Source organism: Poecilia reticulata, linkage group LG6 (assembly GCF_000633615.1).
Source record: "Poecilia reticulata strain Guanapo linkage group LG6, Guppy_female_1.0+MT, whole genome shotgun sequence".
Classification (NCBI taxonomy): Eukaryota; Metazoa; Chordata; class Actinopteri; order Cyprinodontiformes; family Poeciliidae; genus Poecilia; species Poecilia reticulata.
Window position 1 is genome coordinate 25,577,801 of NC_024336.1, and position 19,308 is coordinate 25,597,108.

A 19,308-nucleotide genomic window follows, 5' to 3' on the forward strand; every position below is an offset into this window, starting at 1 on the left:
ACTCACTCCAGTGTCGAATGCTATCATGTTTAGCAAAACTCCACTTCTCAGCTAAACATCAACAGCGAACAAGCAAACTGGTTTCTTTTTTTCACCTGTAGTATAAAGCATCTTGCAGAGACATTGTGTCGAAGCAGGTAAAAATAATCTTCCACTGTTAACTACTTGAGCTGAGAGCAAGCACAAGAAGAGGCCAAAAGGAGAATGGAAAAATCCACGGCATTTAGGTGAAGCCGTGTCATAAAGGCAGCACTAATGAGCCGGAGAGGGGGAGGGAGGAAATGGTTTACATATGGATTTGAAAGAACACAGACATCACAGCTATGTTTCGCTCTTAATGAATCAAAGTGATCCTGGTGTTTGTTTCTCCTTCCTGCCTCTGCCACACCACTCCTATTTTGACACCCACTTTGGTGTTTGTTCAAAATCAACCTCAGCACTGTTAAACTTTTAGCTTCTGATGAAAGTAGAGTTTTTTTTTTTTTTATTTAGTTAAAATGGCAGTAAACATTTTTAAGAGCATCCAGAAGGATTGTGTTACTGTATTTCTTCTTGTTCCTTATGTTTTCTCTATTATTCTATTACTCCAGCTTTCCAGGTGTAGAAAATTTGATTTATTACTTTAACTTGATATGTCTCCATTAAGAATCTAGTCTAAGATACAGTAAGGCAGAAAGTGCCAAATTGCTTGCATCCAAATAATAAGGGCACTTTGCTGGGAAACACCAAAAGCAGTGATGAGTCCAATAAGAGCTCCTTACTGCCTACAGCTCTCTGAAATAAGCAAGTTTTAATGTTCAAGAGTAATGCTTAATTATCCATACATGGCCATTTACAACTAAATTGCCAAAGGGCTCCAGCTTCACAACACTCCCATGTCTATTAGAAGATATTATTGCATTCAGTCAGAATTATTCACTGCATTACCCACGATTCATAGCATGTATTAACACAAGCAATTTCATGCATATGACTACAGTGGGTCTTAGCAGGGGGGCCTCTAATTGCTTTGAAACTAATTTCACAATCATTAGTTTTGGCGGTGATGTGACTGACAGTGTTTTTACTAAATTTTGGGAACCGGACTTGTTTCACATGTTGTGCACTGAAAACTACAAAGATAAACGACTGATTTACTACATGGGTAGCTCTTTGCACAAGACATCATGTCCACTGACAATTTATATTTTCAAAGAAATTTCTTTTGCACCTCAACAAAATGCTCAAAGAACAAATGACAGCAATACTTTTATTTCTTGTGCAAGTTTTTTTGGGCCAATCCCTGGGAGCAAATGATGGGTCTTTTGTAAATACATTCTAACAGCTTAAGGTGCAGGCCAAACTGAAAGCCATTTAGCCTCAAGGTGAAGTTAATGATCCACGGCCAAGTGCTGCATGCTTTCCATATGTAAGACGAGGAGATATTTTGCAAAGCCACTGAATCAACCTAATGCTGTTATGGGCCATTGTTCACAATAAACATGTAAATTGTGTTTAGGGAATAGCACACAAGTCAGTGGGTTAATGGCACTGGTTCAAGAATAAATTATAATCACAGAGTGATGGCTGTTTGCTAAATAAGAAAAACAACTGAAAACATGCAGATAAAGCATAAGGAGATTAAAAAAAATTAAAAGAGCAAAATGCTCTTTTAAAAATGTCATTAAATGAATGGTGATCCTATTTGATTTGAGTGCCTAAACAATATGTGGCATAGCCTCCTGACTACCAGGAAAAAAAAAAAAGGTCCATCACCAGTTTTTTAAAATCCCACAGTAATAAAAGGTTGTATGCACTTACTTTGTCTCTTCGCATAAAATGTTATTACTGATAAATGCCATTTTTATGAATTAGAAAAAGGTACGTACAAAAGTCCCACCCCTTCACATGTGGTATCATTGAAATGCCCTAAATGTCCTCTCCAGATACAAAAAGGAATTAATTCAGTAGAATGCAGGGGGTGGGAGATATTCAAGTTTAGAAATGTCATCTACAGAGGATAAAAATGACCTACTGGTAGTCAGGAGGATGGAAACAAAAAGTAAAAAATATATTTTATTTATTTATTTTTAGCTCATTATTTTTAAAAGAAGAATTAGTAACATAAAACTGTTACTAATTTAACATTAGCAAAATTCTGAATACATGTTCAGAACCAATAAGTTTCCCTGAACCAACAAAACTCAGCTGAGGTGAAAGGGCCATAAGAAATGTTGTAGCGAAAGAATACAGCCGCTAGGTGGCGGTATGTCGTCACCTCCACGTTCATTTTAATTTTTGTTTGGAACTAAACTAAAAGTTTGAAGAGAAATGTCCAGAATATTTTATGGAGAATGGTAATGTTAATTTTTGAAGGCTGACAATGAGATTTTAATTAAAAGGAAAATTCTCGACACACCCAGGAACATTTTCACCTTTTGACATGTTACAACCTCTGACTTCAAAGTATTTTATTGGGATTTTGTAACAGACCAACAAAAAAAAAGTGCATAATTGTGAAGTGGAATGAAAATCATACGTGTCTTTCAAAACCAGAAACTGTTAACTACATTTATTTCAACCTTCTTTAATCTGATGCTCCTCAATCAAATAGAGTGGTATCTCCTTATTTGAGGAGGTAAGTAAAAGCTATTTTGAGTTCTCATGTGTGTTATTTAATCTCAGTCCAAATCTAGCTGGTCTGTGAAGGCCTCCTGGGTTTGCTGGAGAACATTAAAGAACAAACACCTTTATGAAATTGAAAGAACGGCTAAGCAAGATGTGGACAGATTTACAGCAGGTGTATGCTATAAATCATGTCCCAACATTTGAAAACCTCACTGTTCAATTCATAATCTGAAAAATGGAGAAAGTAAATCAAAAGTGGAAGCTTATCAGGAAATGATCGTACATTTAGAGGTCCACAACTCAGGTGGGAGAATCCGTAGACAGGGCTGCTATAAATTTGGAACAACTTATCTATGAAACACACAAGTGGGTTTTATGGAACAGTGGTGAGAAGAAAGCTTTTGTTGTAAGCAAGATATTAGAAAGGTTGACAATAGGGGAAATAAAAAACATTAAAAAAAAAGAATGTCCTCTGGTGACATGCATTTTTTGGGGGGTGGTACATCTAAAACACTACATGGTGTAAACTATACATCATCCTCACAGTGTAACGTGGTGATGACTCTTTCTTCAGTAGAGACAGGGAGACTGATGACGCTGATGGGAGGATGAATGGAGCTAAATATAAGATAACTAGCCTCTCAGTTTTGTCTGACTGGGACTCCATACAAATGCTTTGTTTATTAATTTTTTCGAGTCGTGCATTCTTCGACGCTGACTCAACAATTATGCTCTTGTTTGTGTTGGTATATCACCATAGCTTCCAGTGTAAGAGATTTTTTTTAAATCTTTAGGTCATAATGAAACAAATTGTGAAAAAAATTCAAGGGGCATCAATACATTAAAATTAGACAAAAATAATCTACAGATCTAAAATCTACAGAATGACAATAACTGTAGGGATACTGGTGAAAAGGGTCAAAATTACATCTTCCCATAGTTCTGAATCCAAAGGAAGTGAGGGCCCCAGGGCTGTGGGTTGGGTCAGAATGGAGACCGGTCATCGTACTGGCCCAGATTTGGACCTGTCACTGAGGGACTGATGGCTGCAAGCAACAGATAACAGCTTTTAGCGAGAGGAGAGATTAAGGAAACACGGCAGAGATTGTAGGGGCAGCCGGACGCCACCCCCACATGCACATGGGTCTGTGCGGTAAAAAGCCACGCTTCTAACATGCTGCAATAAGCTGTTCTGTAATTATACATCTGTGAGCAGTAAATATGAACTTACTTAAATATTATGCTGTAAGGTATCATCCATCCAGCAGATTCCATTTTGAAGCAAAACTGTAATTTTAGCTTGTTCATCTATGCTGTAAAAAGCTGAGACTTTTTTTTTTTTAAAGTTTTTATTTTTATTACTATTTAAAATTCACATTTCTCTAAATAGATGCACAAAATTCATTTTATACAAACTGCTATTGACGTAACAGAGTCCCAGCAGATTTGGCTCCTCCAAAGTGTTGTCCTTGTTTCCCACATTCCTCGGTGAGCCGTCCTTCGTTGTGCCATTGTTATCAATCAGATCATTTTCAGTTATTACTTATTCGGCCAGCCGCTGTGCCTTTTGTCCAAAATCATTCCACCCTCTGTCTCTAAGCCCTTCTCCTGCCCCGCAGTGGCCCATCTGCCCCCTTGTGTGACACGTACAGCTTTTCACACACAAAAGCTCCCCATACCAGCTGTCCCAGCTCTTGTCCCATGGCAGTAAAAGGTGCTGGCCTCCGTGTTTGCTGTTCTTCAGCATCACCAGGATCATTGTTTTTAACTTTGATTTTAGCTGAACAGAAAAATGAAGTATGGACGGACATTTTTATTTTTTAGATATAGATAATTTGCCTTTTAGTTCTTTGCAAACAACTGGCCTGTTGGTTGGACACAAGATATGGTCTTTTCTAACAAACAAAGTAATAATTTGATTAAGAAAATGTGCACAATTCCATTTATTTTATCACCCTAAGTGTGTTTATTAGCATAGACTCAATTTAATATGGTGTTCCTTTAAATACGAAAAGATACTTCCAGACTGTTCAGCAGGGAGTTGAGAAGGTATCCTTTAACATTACTTTTCCTTCGACGTCGCCAAGACGGCTCTAATATTTATTTAAGAAGGAAGTAATCTGCCATGCCAAATATGCGCTTAAAATAGATAGCAGTCATTGACAGTGGTTATAAATAGAGAAAAAGGAAGAGAGGTTGATCCTTTTAATGGCAATGGCACACTGCTGTTTACTAAAGTGTGTAGTCAAGAGCTCGCCTATCAATACCGCCATAAAAATCTCAAATACCCCTGAATTTAGTCATCTTCCTCATCCAGTTTTGGAAAGAAGCCTTTGAAGGGAAATTAAATCACTTTTATGAGAGGATCAAAGGGATCACTCTAAAGGATTTTCTATTTGTAGACACACTGGAAGCGAGGGCTGGATCACTTTACATCGATGACAGATCTCTTTTTCCATTTCCTTGAGCTTGGTGTTGAATTATCCAAACATGTTTAACTTAGATGCCTTCATGTGTTAAAAATAATTACCATAAATTAATTGGAGAATGTAGGAGAAGATGTTTTTTTATACAGCGTTCTAATCTTAGCATTGCAAAAGGATTCACGTCCCTATTTGTTGCTTTCCCCATTTCCCCATTCACACCTCAACCTGTAGTGTATTTTATTGAGGTTTTAATTGAACACTAACGCAAAGCCCAGCACTTTTTCCTCTGTCGCAAGTCTTTTAGGGTATTTCTACCAATTTTGGCCACGTAGAGTGCAAGTTTTTTGTATATTGTTTTCCAAATAGCGTAAGATCAATCAGACTGGACGAAGAGCATCAATGGACATTCATTTTTAAAGCTTGCCATATTTTTCTCAACTAGATTTAGGTCTGGGCTTTGACTGGGCCAATCTAACACATTTGATCCGTTGTAGATCTGTCCAAAAGTTTACTGCTGCAGACCTGCTATAAGAGGCTTTCGAAGCCACTAATGCGTTTTCCATTTTTTCAACTATTGCATAGCTTTGCTATCTCTGCTATCCCCACAGAATGATGACACCAACACCTTGTTTCATAGTGAGGGTGGTGTCTGAGGGATGTCTCACCTGTAGATTTGTGCAGCTCCTCACAGGCTACAATGGGTCTCTGAGCTGCTCCCCTGATTAATGATCTTGTCTGGTTTGAGAGTTTCAGTTTGTTGGTAGGGTTGCGGTAACGCAGCTCAGGGTGTTTGTTTTATAAACTTCACCTAACTTCATCCCTGACCTGTCTCTTGGTATCTGAGGCTTTCACAGAACAGCCGTATTTATACACAAATTAAACAACATCAAGTGAGATTCATATACTCTATTCAGGTGTCTTCTGAATAGCTACTGGCTATATATGGGATTTTATTTAGAGGCAGCATATTGATGTGGGGTGTGTGGGTGGGGAGATCGAAGTTTTAAGATTGCTCTTTGAGCTTTTTTTTAATATCAGATTATGTTTATTTTCATTGCATTGCCACACTATGGCAATGCATGAGGATGCAGGTGGAGGGCAGACCAGCTGACTGGTGGGTAGGCGGAGGCAGGCAAACAATCGGGCAGGACTGGGTTCTGCTGCTGTTTTACTCCGACAGACAGGCAACCTGAACGGACTGGACCTTGATGCGAGCCGCTGTTACCGAGCTCCAGGGAGCAACCAGCCTCTGGGAGTTTAGTCCAACCAGCTACACCCAACCTAACCTTGATTACAGCAACAGCGAACTGTTCTTTGTGCAGCCCTGGAGGTTATCAAATTAAATCAGAGACCCGTAACCACTTGAATTAAGTGACATTTAATATGTCCATATTGCCGTTCACTCCTCCGATCGTGAAGAGGCTACTGGGCTGGAAGAAAGGAGAACAAAACGGACAGGAGGAGAAATGGTGCGAAAAGGCTGTCAAAAGTCTCGTAAAGAAGCTGAAGAGGACGGGACAGCTGGAGGAATTGGAAAAGGCCATCACAACACAGAATATCAACACAAAATGCTTAACCATACCCAGGTAAAATCACAGGGCGCAAACTGGTCCAAGTGGCTCAAACTAACAGCTATTACCGATGACAGCTAATGTTAGCCCACAGCTGTAGAGCTAGCCTGCTAGTTAGCGTGAGCTAGCACTAGCAGTTAATATTAAATCAGGTTTTATTTGATAGCGGTGCTTTAGCTGCTATTTTCTTTGTCCTATCAACTGCAAAGTGCATATAATGTTTAAAATTATTTCCCAGGTTGTTGTTACTATCTTTAGTTAACAAAATATCAATTATATTTACAGATAATTAGCCAACAGAACAGCTCCGCTTCGTTCAACAAACATATAAAATTAAAACAATTAATAGTGGCATCAAATGTCTAATTTATTATTATATTTGTACTTTTTTGGTCAGAAGACTTTGCTAGTCCGTGTTACACAGGCTCTTGTAAGATGTGACTTAATCCCACAATTTATAGCAATTTTAGTGCGTTTTCAAATATACTCTTCTGGGACAGGAGTACCTCATGTTTCCCTAGTGTCTAAGCAATTAAAGCTGGTGAAGAGTGTGTAAATATGCTATGCGGTTAGCCCCAGTTCATCAACTGCTATATAAACACGTCCACAGTTCACATATGTGATAAAACACAGGGGTAGAAATCTGGCAGAGCAGAGCTCTGACCAACAGAGGATGTTTAGACTGGAGTGTTTGCACTCTGGGAAAGTTGTATTAGAGGTTTGAGTTTGGGATTCCCCATAAGGCAAACTGATCTTTCTTCTATGATAGCTTGTCAGACAGTTGGTTGTTTCTTTAGTTGACTAAGTGATTAAAATTAGCCTTACGTAAATAAATAAACAAATAATTTGGCTATGTTTTAAGATTTTTTTAGTTAGCTCTTAAGTGTTTCAAGTGATTACTTTTCAAGTTTATGTTTGGTAACTTTCAGTACTGAATTGGTCATGTTTCTTTTTTAGGTACATTTGTAGGTCCAACTGCAAACAAACCTAGTAGCTCTCTTTGTTATTTTACTTATCAGGAATGACGTGGTGACCCACTTAACATAAAAATGTGTTGTCCCCCGCCACCTTTGCTGCCAGTACAGCATGGATGCTTTGTAGAAGTGGTTCTCAATCATAGTCCTTAGGGCTCACTGACCTGCATGTGAGTTGTTGGAGAGTGCTGACACACTTAAATGAATGTGTGGTTAACCGGCTTCTGCAGCATTTGATGATATGTTGAGGAGCTAATGCAGTCACTTTCATAATCTGTGCTGGAGCACAGGTGCATCCAAACATGAAGGACACTTGACCAGGATTGAGAACCCCTGCTATAGGATCTTAAAAAAAAAAAAAAGAGCCATTTGGAGGCTAATTTCATCGTGTAGCAATTCAGAAATAAACTCTGAAACCTACAACAGAATGATGTTTTTTCACTGGCACCTTGTAGTGACACCAACATCCTTGCCACAGAGGATTGGTAATTTGCTAATATTTTTGCCTCTCGTCAGAAACTTCCAGAACACGTAACGTGGCATTCCGGTTGTATGTTCCAGGTCTTTAGATGGACGTCTGCAGGTCTCGCACAGAAAAGGTCTTCCTCATGTGATCTACTGTCGCCTGTGGCGCTGGCCGGACCTGCAGTCTCATCATGAGCTGAGGGCTGTAGATCACTGTGAATATGCCTTTCACACCAAGAAGGATGAAGTGTGCGTCAACCCCTACCACTACCAGAGGATAGAGACGCCAAGTGAGTGTAATGATTGCTATGCTGCACAGTTTTCTGAACTCACATAGCAAACTGTGAATGGAATTAAAGTGATCTTTTGCACTTTTCCAGTTTTGCTGCCTGTTCTAGTCCCACGCCACACAGATATACCTGCTGAGTTCCCACCACTGGATGACTACAGCCCATCAATACCTGAAAATACCAATTTCCCTTCTGGCATTGAGCCTCAGAGCAACTATATTCCTGGTGAGAGACATTGTGCTTCGAAGTTTAAACTGTGAAGTTCCTTTCTATCAAAAAAAAATCCAACTTCTTTTTACTGAATATTTTAAAAGAGAAGTTAGAAAACATATTAGAGGAGCCTGACTGTAAGCAGAAACATCTCTGGATGACTGCATTGTTTTTTTTGTTTTTTTAAATTTATTTCTTCCATTGAAATGTGATCTGTGCCAACATGTTTACTGGTGTATGACAAACTGTTATAGTTTCTGGTCCATAGGCATAAAAAAACATTTCGTCCTTTGAAAGTGTGGTGCTTACAGGTTTTGGATGTTAGATGTGTTGTATTTTGCAGAAACTCCCCCTCCAGGGTATCTGAGTGAGGATGGTGAGACAAATGATAACCAACTCAACCGCAACATGGACACAAGTGAGCCCCATAACTACATGCACTACCAGAGCCTTCATTTTCTGTAAACCTTTCATCACGATCATGATCCAACCCTGCACTCTGTTTCAGGTTCGCCCAGCCTTTCACCCAACACTGTTTCACCCACAAACAATAATTCTGGTGAGAAAAATCTTTTGGTTGTTCGTATTGAGAATTTTAACACCATTATGAATTTTAGAGTTTATGCTTTGTAAGTATTTTATGCTTAACTCTAATCTCTTTCTCATCATCATCATCAACACCTTCAAATCAAGAGTTGCCTCTAATCTTACATTTCTGTATTTTTTTTTTTACTTTTCCATAATTAGCCTATTATTTTTTTTTATCACTGTCTTTTGTTTTTATGTTGCATCAAAGCATTATTACTGACAAGTCCTCCATATATAAAGACTGCATGATTGATTAATTACTAGCTTATATCACAATTATTGAACTTTACTGACCAGAGCTTTTTGTAAAATGAATCAAACATATTTGTTGTTTGCTTTGCAGTTTGGTTTTAGGATAATGCTCATTATTTCTAATAAATAGTTAGATTTTATTATTTTTTTTAATGGAAGAAAGACATTAAAAAATGTCTTTCTACCTTTATTATAACATCACTTGTTGCTATAATAAATGTTGCTTTAAAGCTTTTAAGTGGATTTAATATTCAGTAACCTTGTATATTTTCTAATATTGGATTTAAATTTAGTCAGTTGACTTGAGCGTATACTTGACAACTTGGTACTATTCCCTTCATCTTAACTGGAATTGAATTGCCATTAATGTAATTATTATGACAACGTATCAGTTTAAGGAATATATTTTATTTCTCTACTTTGTGTTGGTCTCTCACTTAGAATTCCAATTAAATAAATGAAAGTTTGTAGGTGTAATGTGATAAAATGTATCTAAAAAAATAAAGATAAGGGGTATTAATGTTTTTGCAAGGCACTGAAAATACTTGTGCTCTGCAGATAGCGCATGACCACATCATGTTTTATTGCAACAGTGTTCCCTGCTTAGAACAGAAAGGTTTTCATTTGCCTTTTATAACTTTTTTTTTTTCTTTTTTTGATTGTGGACATTGCAACTCACCAGCATGGTGAGCAGAATAATTTTATTTATTAGTTCTGCTTTTATTTGTACTGGTCCATAAGTATAAGATTATTATGTATTTTGAGTCAGTTGAGCTTGCGTCTGCTCATGTCTGTAATTTTTCCACTAATCCAGACCCACAGCCTGTGACGTACTGTGAATCAGCCTTCTGGTGCTCCATCTCTTACTATGAGCTGAACCAGCGTGTTGGGGAGACCTTCCATGCATCCCAGCCTTCCCTCACGGTAGATGGATTCACTGACCCCTCAAATTCTGAGCGCTTCTGTCTGGGCCTGCTGTCCAACGTCAACCGGAACTCAGCCGTAGAGCTCACTCGCCGACACATAGGTGCATACTTTTTTTTTTTTTTTTCCAGCCAGTCTTTTCATATTTATGCTTTGAGAAATCTGTAGGTTACAGGTTGTTTCCTTGGCTGCAATCATTTCTGTTCCTTTTCCAGGACGTGGCGTGAGGTTATATTACATTGGGGGAGAAGTGTTTGCAGAGTGTCTTAGTGACAGTGCCATCTTTGTTCAAAGTCCTAACTGCAACCAGCGATATGGGTGGCATCCTGCCACAGTGTGCAAAATACCTCCAGGTCAGTGTGAAACTAATCCCAGGTGAAATCCAGTGTCCTCCATACTTAGGAAAACTGCTGACAAAGATCTGTTGTGCTGAAGTAGCATAACCTTTGATTGGAACGTTTAGAAAAATCCTTCCTTTAATGAGAGTAAATGTCATCTGTTGAGAAAGTTTTCTAAAATCAGTACTACTAAACTTGTTTTATACACTACGTTTTAAGATTATCAATGCAAACTTTTAATTAGCAAGTTATAACCCGAGCTGTAAAGTTCTATCAAAACGACACTTATTTGATCTATGCACTGTTAAGTTTAAATATATTTTTGCCAGGATGCAACCTGAAGATTTTTAACAACCAAGAATTTGCTGCCCTCCTGGCTCAGTCGGTCAATCAGGGCTTCGAGGCTGTTTACCAGCTCACCAGGATGTGCACCATTCGCATGAGCTTTGTCAAGGGCTGGGGAGCTGAGTATAGGTAAGCATGGTTGTTTACCGTTGATATTGTAGTTTCAACTGCCTAATACTTAATTTAATGTTTATAGATACACAGTGAGATATTTGGTAATGATTTTGATGGTCAGAAAAACAAAGACATATTTAAGATGCAGTGAGTTTGACAGGGAAATACCAGACAAGTTAGTTGCAGAAATGAAGTTGTCTTCCTCTTTTCAGAGCACATACCTCAACATCCTTTATACAAATACGATGATTTGTAAATCAGTGATGCAGGAAATACATTATATCCAGTTGTTGGATTGTTCTTTTTTGGTACTCTAAGTACGATTTGCTTATGGCTAAATTAGGATTAGTGTGTGGGTTTTGATGTCTTTGATGATTTCTATTTTTTTTATCTTTATTTTTCTTCTGTTTTTATTTAAATTATGTAAGGCACTTTGAAATGCCTTGCTGCTGAAATGTGCTATACAAATAAAATTTGATTGATTGATAAAAAATGAACATTACATGACAAGGAAAAGATTTTCTGCAAAAACATTACAGGGGGTAATTTCGACTACTAACAGAGCCATTGGCTCTTCAGGGTGTGGAGTCACTGTTTTTTTGTATTTGCTGCCCACTTTTCCCACAGCTTTGTCTTTAACCTCATTGTTCCTCAAGCAACAAGTCATTTTTTCCCATGAAGTAGATCTCTCCCAACATTTCTGTCCAATGATTCTACTTTGGTGGTTCATCTTTGAGCCAATTCCTTGTGAGAATCTTGAAGGTACTGATCCTCTTTTTGACGAATGTCACTACGATCAGAAACCAGCAGGAAAGTTTTCGGAATCCCGTTTCCTAGTATATTTTTTAAGGTCAGAGGAATATTGTCTGACAACGATTGAAGTGTCCCCACATAACCAATGTGTACAAAACTGATTGAGATTGTTGGATTTTTTTCAATTAGATGAGTGTTACGTAGTTTTAATACAGACAAAGAACATTTTTAATGAGGATGACATCAGTCAGCCTTTTTAAAATTGTTTATAGATTCCTTAAGTTCTGTCGGATAATGGTGAGGGTGCAGCCGTGACAGAGGGGAAGTAATGTATGCGGTGGTGTTGTGGACATATTTCCAAATCCTTCTGCAGTGGGGATTTCCACTTGACTGTGGATTTGTGCGTGTTGTGTTTCTGCCACCAAACACCACAGAGAAAAGCATCTCCGGTAAAGACTTGAGTGACTTCAGGAATAGCCTGCAACGTTACCTTTAATGTTTGTGTTAATTCATTTAAAGCTACTGAATAAAAGTATGTATTTAAATACAACACATTTAAATGACCATGACCTGTTTCTCAAGAATTTTTCATATTTAGCATACTGATTCAGCTTAGGCAAGCCCATTTCTAATAACTGTCTAACAGTCGGTGCATCTCTATTCCACAGACGTCAGACAGTGACCAGCACCCCCTGCTGGATAGAGCTGCACCTTAACGGTCCTTTACAATGGCTGGACAAGGTCCTCACCCAGATGGGCTCTCCAAGCATCCACTGCTCCAGTGTCTCTTAGGAAAACTAGTCCCAGATATGCAACTGTCACGTAGGAAAAGTCAAGGTTTTGTCTGTGATGAAACAAGAAGCATCATTCACTTCATCCAGGGGGACTTCACGTAATCAGAATATCAGTGAAAATGTAATTTTCAATAAGTAAATCTAGGAACTATAATATAAGTACACTACAGAGAGAGTGATAGATATCCAGTATTTATGTCTGTCGTTTCTGGTGAATATGATTGACGGCAAATGAAAACACAAGATTCAGTTTCCTGGAATATTGGTCTCGCATAAAGCCTCTAAAAATTAGTTTTAAAGCAGAAATGTTGGCCTTCTGAAAATAATTTCCATATGTCGTACATTATATGCACTCGGTACAAGCTGATCTTGGATTATTTACTGCATCAATGTATGCTCATGGTTTTCCAGAGGGGTCAAGAACGCCCAGGTTGCTTCAGGTTGTCTGCATGGGTGTTTCTGATCAGTACTTTGTAGCTTCTCTATGGCGTTTAGATCTGGTAAGTTTGCCATCCTCTCAGGTATTGGAAAACTATTGCCAATAAAGCAATTATTGGCAGTATGGGCAGGTGTGGAATAAGCATCTCCATAAAGCTTGTCAGCAGACCAAAGCATGAGCTTTTCTGAAGCTTCCTGGTAGATGCCTTCACTGATGTTGGACTTGTTAAAACACAGAGAACCGACAGCAGTAAACGACATTACAGCTCTTTGTGGCTGACCCTCCTAGTGGAGGAAGTTGTACTGGTGTCTACAACTAACAACTTTTTCCATGATTGTGTAGGTCTAACATAATATTCTTGCTAAAAGAAAACATGTCTTATTCAAATATTCTAAGAAACTGAATTTTGGGGGTGTTTCAGTTGTAGTACTCGATTATTAAAATGAACACAATTGCAAAGATCACTCTTTAAAACACTGTATGAATGAAATTACTAACAGCAGGGCTTCAATGATATTGTAATTCTAGATGCACCTGCATCTGAAAGGCCTCTCTCCTGTGCAAAAGAGATTGAAATTGTATGAATGAAGCATACAATGCGTATTCTTTACAGACATTTAAAATTTGTGTTCCCCAAGTTTAGATCATGATGCAGGTTAAGCTTGGCCAATTGTTTTTTTGTTTTTTTTCAGTGACTTAATCAAAATTAATTGTGTGTCCATTATTTCTGAGACTCAATCTCGCACACTTAACAGAGGGGAATTAAATGATACATGAAGTAACTTGAAAAGTATTCCGATGCGCTTTCATGTAATCTGTATTTTAAGTACACACTTCTTCCCAAGTAGGGATTTATTTATATAAATTATCTAATTTATGATTCAATTGGTATTTTGTCTACACTACGAAAAAACAAAGCACTATTGTTTCTATAAATAAATAAATGTATAAACTATTTTCTTCTCTGAAAGAGACAAGTTATTTTTGCATATTGTCTGGCATGGTAATCTATTTTTATCATTTCCTAAATATGACTGTAAATAAGCGACTAGAGCTCGTAATTTCATGTTGGCGAAAAGCTTGAAATAGTGAAATAGTGGACCCGATGGACCTTTGCAGTAGGGCTGACTGATGAGACTTTAATAACCCCAAACTTGAGTTGCATAAAGTGTGCTTCTAACCTGCGTGAGCTGGTTGTGCACGTCTGGAACAGATTTCTGTATCAAACCTTATTTATTTCTCAATAAAGGCACATTGCAGACCATATTTGTCTTTGTAGGAGGTTAACTGAATTTAGACACCATGTGACTGTGGGGTGAAAACAAGAAATGCTACTTTGATGTCTTTTTACCAACAGGTAACATTTTGTGATTCACTGTCCTTGTGAGTAAATTATGTACTTCCAGTTTACTGTTCCATCACTTTAACATTGTAATGATTGCTTGCCCCAAAAACACTGTATACCACATCTACGTTATAAGGCATGTGTTTTTGATTACTGTCTCTGATGCAGTGCTTGTCCTGCACTTACAGTACATAGAACTATGTTACCATGTGATCCATAACGCCAACATGGTAGTTGCCTAAACTGTGTACTATAGTGCATTATGTCGTTTGTAGACTTCTGTGTTCTCTTTATTTTTGTAGTGGCTTTTCTGGGCCGAGTCTTACATACATGTAGCCTTTTTGCCTTCGGTTAAATGAAACAAATTGTTCTAAATGTGAAATTTTATTAAAACGCAACAGACAAGTCTTCTCAGTGTTTTTTTCAATTCTTTAATTATGAATCCAAACCCATCTCCTGATAACATCTGCTGTCATTGTGGAGGTTAAAGAGTAGACAAAGTCGACCCTCAATTGTTCTCAACTCTACAGGGTGCAGTAGTTTTCTGATTTTGTTTTATGGCACACTGGCTGAGAAGTGTTTTCAGCAAGTCTGTGGTATGGTCCCTACTAGCTTAAATTACTTAACTCAGATTGGATGCAGGTGGTCATTTTGCAGCAATTTCCCATCTTTTGGAGCCTTTAACAGGTTTTCTTTAGCTCCATCCATTTTTCTATCAGCGCAGGCAGGTTCCATGTCCCTGCAGGATGTATGGCAACCCCATGTTGCTGCCACTGTGAAACCTGACTGGGATGGTGTTATCAGGATGTGCACTCTTTAATTTTCCACCACAAATAGCATTTGCAATGTAAGCCTAAAAGTAGAGATGTGATCTCACCTAACCAGTGTACTTTCACCCACATTGGCTGTGGCACACAGGAACACTTATAATTTTCAATGATGTGCCATTTTATGTTGGCCTGTCACATGAAAGCTCAGTAAATTAATTAGCTTGTGACAATGTGGAAAGGTTCAGGGGATGTGTTTACTTTTGCAAGTCACCATATGCTGAACAGCAGAAATACCACCAATACTTCATTCCAACTACTAATTTTATTTGCTGAAAAGTCTGTTTCTGCATATCTTATTTGGTTTAACCAAATTGCAGTACGCACCCTTGAAAACTAGTGTTCACAAATACATTAAAGTCACAATGAAACTGAAAAAAGTTTTATGTTGATTTATGAGAACGTGCATTAAGTCTCTTACATGGATAAGGCACATATGTAACAAAAATACATGTTGATATTACCTACAAACAAATTACGGATCAGATGTCCCACGTTATTTTTTTTTTTTTACCTCCATACCAACCACATATTCGGGATCACACAGGGCTAAACCACATTAAAAAACCCGGGGGAAGAAGGTTAAAGACCGGTGCCACTCATGGCTTACCCTCCAATTAGTATTTCTGCATACATCATTTCCATCCTAAAAATCTCATACAACTATTCTTACAGTGCCATCTGTAAGCAAATCCACCTTCCAAGTATGAGCAGGACGTCCACATCGACACCCATGTGGGTTCCAGGAAAAATGGTGCGATCAGAGGAATGAAGACAGAGTCACTGATATCTGATTCTAGCTGTCTTCACCTGAAGACAATCCATCTACTTCATCTTCTTCCCCACCAATGGCCATCCAAAAGGCTTTTGCCACCTGGAAAACAAAAGAGAAACGTTTCTGAACGGAGCTTTATTCTTGTGAACCGATCCAACATATTTTTCCACTGGAGTACAACATGCAGTGCCTCGCACAGTATTCAACCCACTTCTATGGGGGATTTTGAATACATTTTCGAGGCACTGCAGCCTTAACTGTTGTTCAAGCAAAAAAGCGATATAATGACTAACCTTTTCAGCATGAACTTTTCTTTGCTCATGTGGTAATGATGAAGCTTTATCTACATGGTGAAATTGAACAAACGCACTTAAGTTTATGTATGAAAAAAAGTTTACAAAGTAAAAACATATTTAACTTCCACACCAAGCATCAATAGAATAGAGAGTAACTTTTATTTTAACTTGCTTTAAATACCCCAATTACCTTTCATCTCTTTTAATTTAGTAAAGAGCCGCTCAAAATTGTCTGCATCTGCATCCCCAGCAGTAAGATTGGCGAGTTCCTGTATGTCTAAATCAGTCATTGCATCTGCAAGGATCAAATTCATGTTCAATTTGTGTAATATCATGGAAAATAAATTAAAAAAAATAGCCAAGTAAATGTTTAAAAGAATGTTACTTGCCTACAACTGATCCCTCTTGTGTATCTGAGTTTGCACTGTTGTCTGTGTGGTTGGCCTCCTCATTGGTGTGTGTGCCCTCTGCTGGCAAGCTGGAGGACTGTCCCAACAAAAGGCATTAGCGTCTTCAAAAACAGGTCCCTTTTAAAATTTACTGCGGAAAACCTCCTTAAAACAAATATGTGAATGTAATAAATACGGCCTTTTATAAATCTGCAATTTATATAAACAGAAATGTCATCTAACCGGTGGATCTTGGCTGTGGCGTGGGTTGTTATGCCTGGAAGCAACCAAACTACTCATTAGGCCAAAACCCTGATTGTGCCCTGTTAGACAAAGATGCAAAGAGTCATATACGATGACATCTACAGGTATTGTTCTATCAAACTAAGCCAAGTTGATATTAATTTACCATCCTTCATCTCCACACTGGACCACACATTAGCATTAAGTGCCTGAATAATCCTCTTTACTCCTGTGGACTCTGGAAAGTCATCTGAAATGTGCAAAAGTGATGAGGAAAAGTGAATTGGAGGAAGACTTGGTCATGGAAATGTACTTTTCTCTTTCATGCAGAACTCACCATCCTCATCTGGTAGCTCCTGTGGATTGAGCTCCACAAGCTCAAATGCGTGAGACAAACACCACTGTTGTGCTTCATGCCTAGTGACACCTAAAGCATGAATTAAATTTAATTTGCTTACTGAGGCAGTATCAAGTGTATGTGCGTAATTATTCATCCTGCATTCTAACCGACTACGTTAACTAACCGTCTTCACAGACTCTGTCGCACACAAGAATAAGCACCTCTGGGCTGAGATCTTCCACCACAGGAATCCAGGGATTTAGCTTTTCCAGCCCATCCTTCTGCAAACATCCAACATGCATCATAGAAACAGCAAACTGAAACAGATTTGCAAATGAAAAGCACATATTGTTCTTAAGGTCACATACCACTTTGCTATCAAAGTAAGCAATGAAAGCCTGCATAGACTGGGCAATCTCTGCAGACATTTTATACGTGCTTGGTACAACACACAACTGCACGTCCGCCGTATAATATTTGTTATTGATAGTCCAAGGATACCAAACAACAGTTTCCTCTCGCTTAGTTGACTGAGGCAAAGTCTTTGAATTGAGTATTTCTGAAAAGAGAGAGAAAAAAAAAACAAACACTTAAAAATCACAAAAAGACAACATTAAGCTAAGGTGATTTTTTTTTTACTCAAGCTCAAATGTTAAGTAAAATATAATTTTTTAAAAATCAGACAAGGGCAACCTGAATAAATAAAAAATGCTAGTTTTAAATAACAGTTTCATTTGTTAAGGGAAAAAAATATATATCCAAAGCCAGCTGGTTTTATGTGAAAAGTAACTGTTCTCTAAACCTACTAAATACCCGAGCCAACTCTGGTGTTAACAACTGTTATCTAGAGTTAATTGGTGATACGTTTTTTTTTTTTTAAGTGTTTGTGGAGAAATTGTAGTCCATTCTTCTTAGCAGGTGTGTTACAATTGGGTCACATTGGAGGGCTTTGGAGCATGAACATAATCGGGGTCATGAACTAAACAGCTTTTTCAGCTCGAGAGCAAATTTCATGGATCCATCCAGGTACTGAAGAAGCAATGCAACCCCAGCCCAACATAATAATAACAAAATATTACTACTATGTTAGACTGTTGCAATCATGCTCTTTTTTTTCTGAAATGCCATGTTAATTTTGTGCTAGGTGTAACGGGACACACCCGTTCCTTTCTGTCAACACAATACTATCCTCAAATTCTTGATCACAAAAATGTGAGACAAAGGCAACAAAGTGTTTTCGTTGCTTTTCTGGATTCATTTGTGAACTCCTGGATGAGACTTTGATGCAATCCAAGTAATTTTGGGAGGACAGTCATTCCTACAAGAAAGGAAGAGCTGTTCTATGTTTTCTACCTGTATGGATAATGGCTCTCTTTGTGGTTTGCTGGAGCCCTTAAAAAGCCTTAGTAATGGCTTTTCGATCCTTTCCAGTCTGACAGGTGTTCATGACTGTGTCTCGTGTTTTCTTTAGTTATTTGTAATAATTCATAACATAACAAGTGGCGTTTCTTTCTGCTATAGAACCGTGTTGATCTGGATGTTTTTCCTTATGAATTTATACTTTGAAAAGTACATTTTGGTTTTAACCCAGAATCTGTTTATCAACGCTCAGGTCAGGTGCTCTGCTCAGTTAGCATTGTTTAACATTAGCTTTCCTGCAAAATCAGACTGGCTTTGCCCCGAAAACTTACGTTTTATCAGCTCTTCTTCTTTAAATTCGCTGTCAGTGCTAGTGACAAGCACACATGGCAGAATCATCTCAGTGTTTTCTTCTGCCGATGACATTTCTCAAATATTTAAAGATCGGTTTTCAGGTGCTAGCTTGAGATGTAGCTAACGTCTATAACCTTTGAACTCCGTGTTCCGCCTTAGGTCACTTCCGGTTTCTTTAAAATAAGAATAAAGTCAATAAAAGCATATTTATGAATTTACTGTGCAGTTTCTTGGATTAATATTTAATAATAATAGTAATAATAATGCTGATATTTATATTAATGAGAAAT

At 38.0% G+C, this 19,308-nt stretch overlaps 2 protein-coding genes across 2 annotated transcripts; one reads left to right on the forward strand and one right to left on the reverse strand.

Moving 5' to 3' along the window:
* Nucleotides 1–6,128: 6,128 nt before the first annotated feature.
* smad3b (SMAD family member 3b) lies at nt 6,129–14,840 on the forward strand. The gene is made up of 9 exons (XM_008412197.2): nt 6,129–6,619; nt 8,140–8,333; nt 8,424–8,558; nt 8,887–8,961; nt 9,052–9,102; nt 10,198–10,410; nt 10,523–10,660; nt 10,975–11,119; nt 12,526–14,840. Exons 1-9 carry the CDS (start codon nt 6,417–6,419, stop codon nt 12,647–12,649), a joined length of 1,278 nt encoding a protein of 425 aa, XP_008410419.1. The 5' UTR covers nt 6,129–6,416; the 3' UTR covers nt 12,650–14,840.
* Nucleotides 14,841–15,508: 668 nt separating this feature from the next.
* On the reverse strand, nt 15,509–19,178 carry aagab (alpha and gamma adaptin binding protein). Its single transcript, XM_008412196.2, has 10 exons — nt 18,997–19,178; nt 17,674–17,864; nt 17,490–17,586; nt 17,303–17,392; nt 17,132–17,215; nt 16,966–17,045; nt 16,723–16,819; nt 16,524–16,628; nt 16,331–16,380; nt 15,509–16,136 (listed from the first exon to the last, which is right to left on the reverse strand). Exons 1-10 carry the CDS (start codon nt 19,088–19,090, stop codon nt 16,059–16,061), a joined length of 966 nt encoding a protein of 321 aa, XP_008410418.1. The 5' UTR covers nt 19,091–19,178; the 3' UTR covers nt 15,509–16,058.
* Between the last annotated feature and the right edge of the window lie 130 nt (nt 19,179–19,308).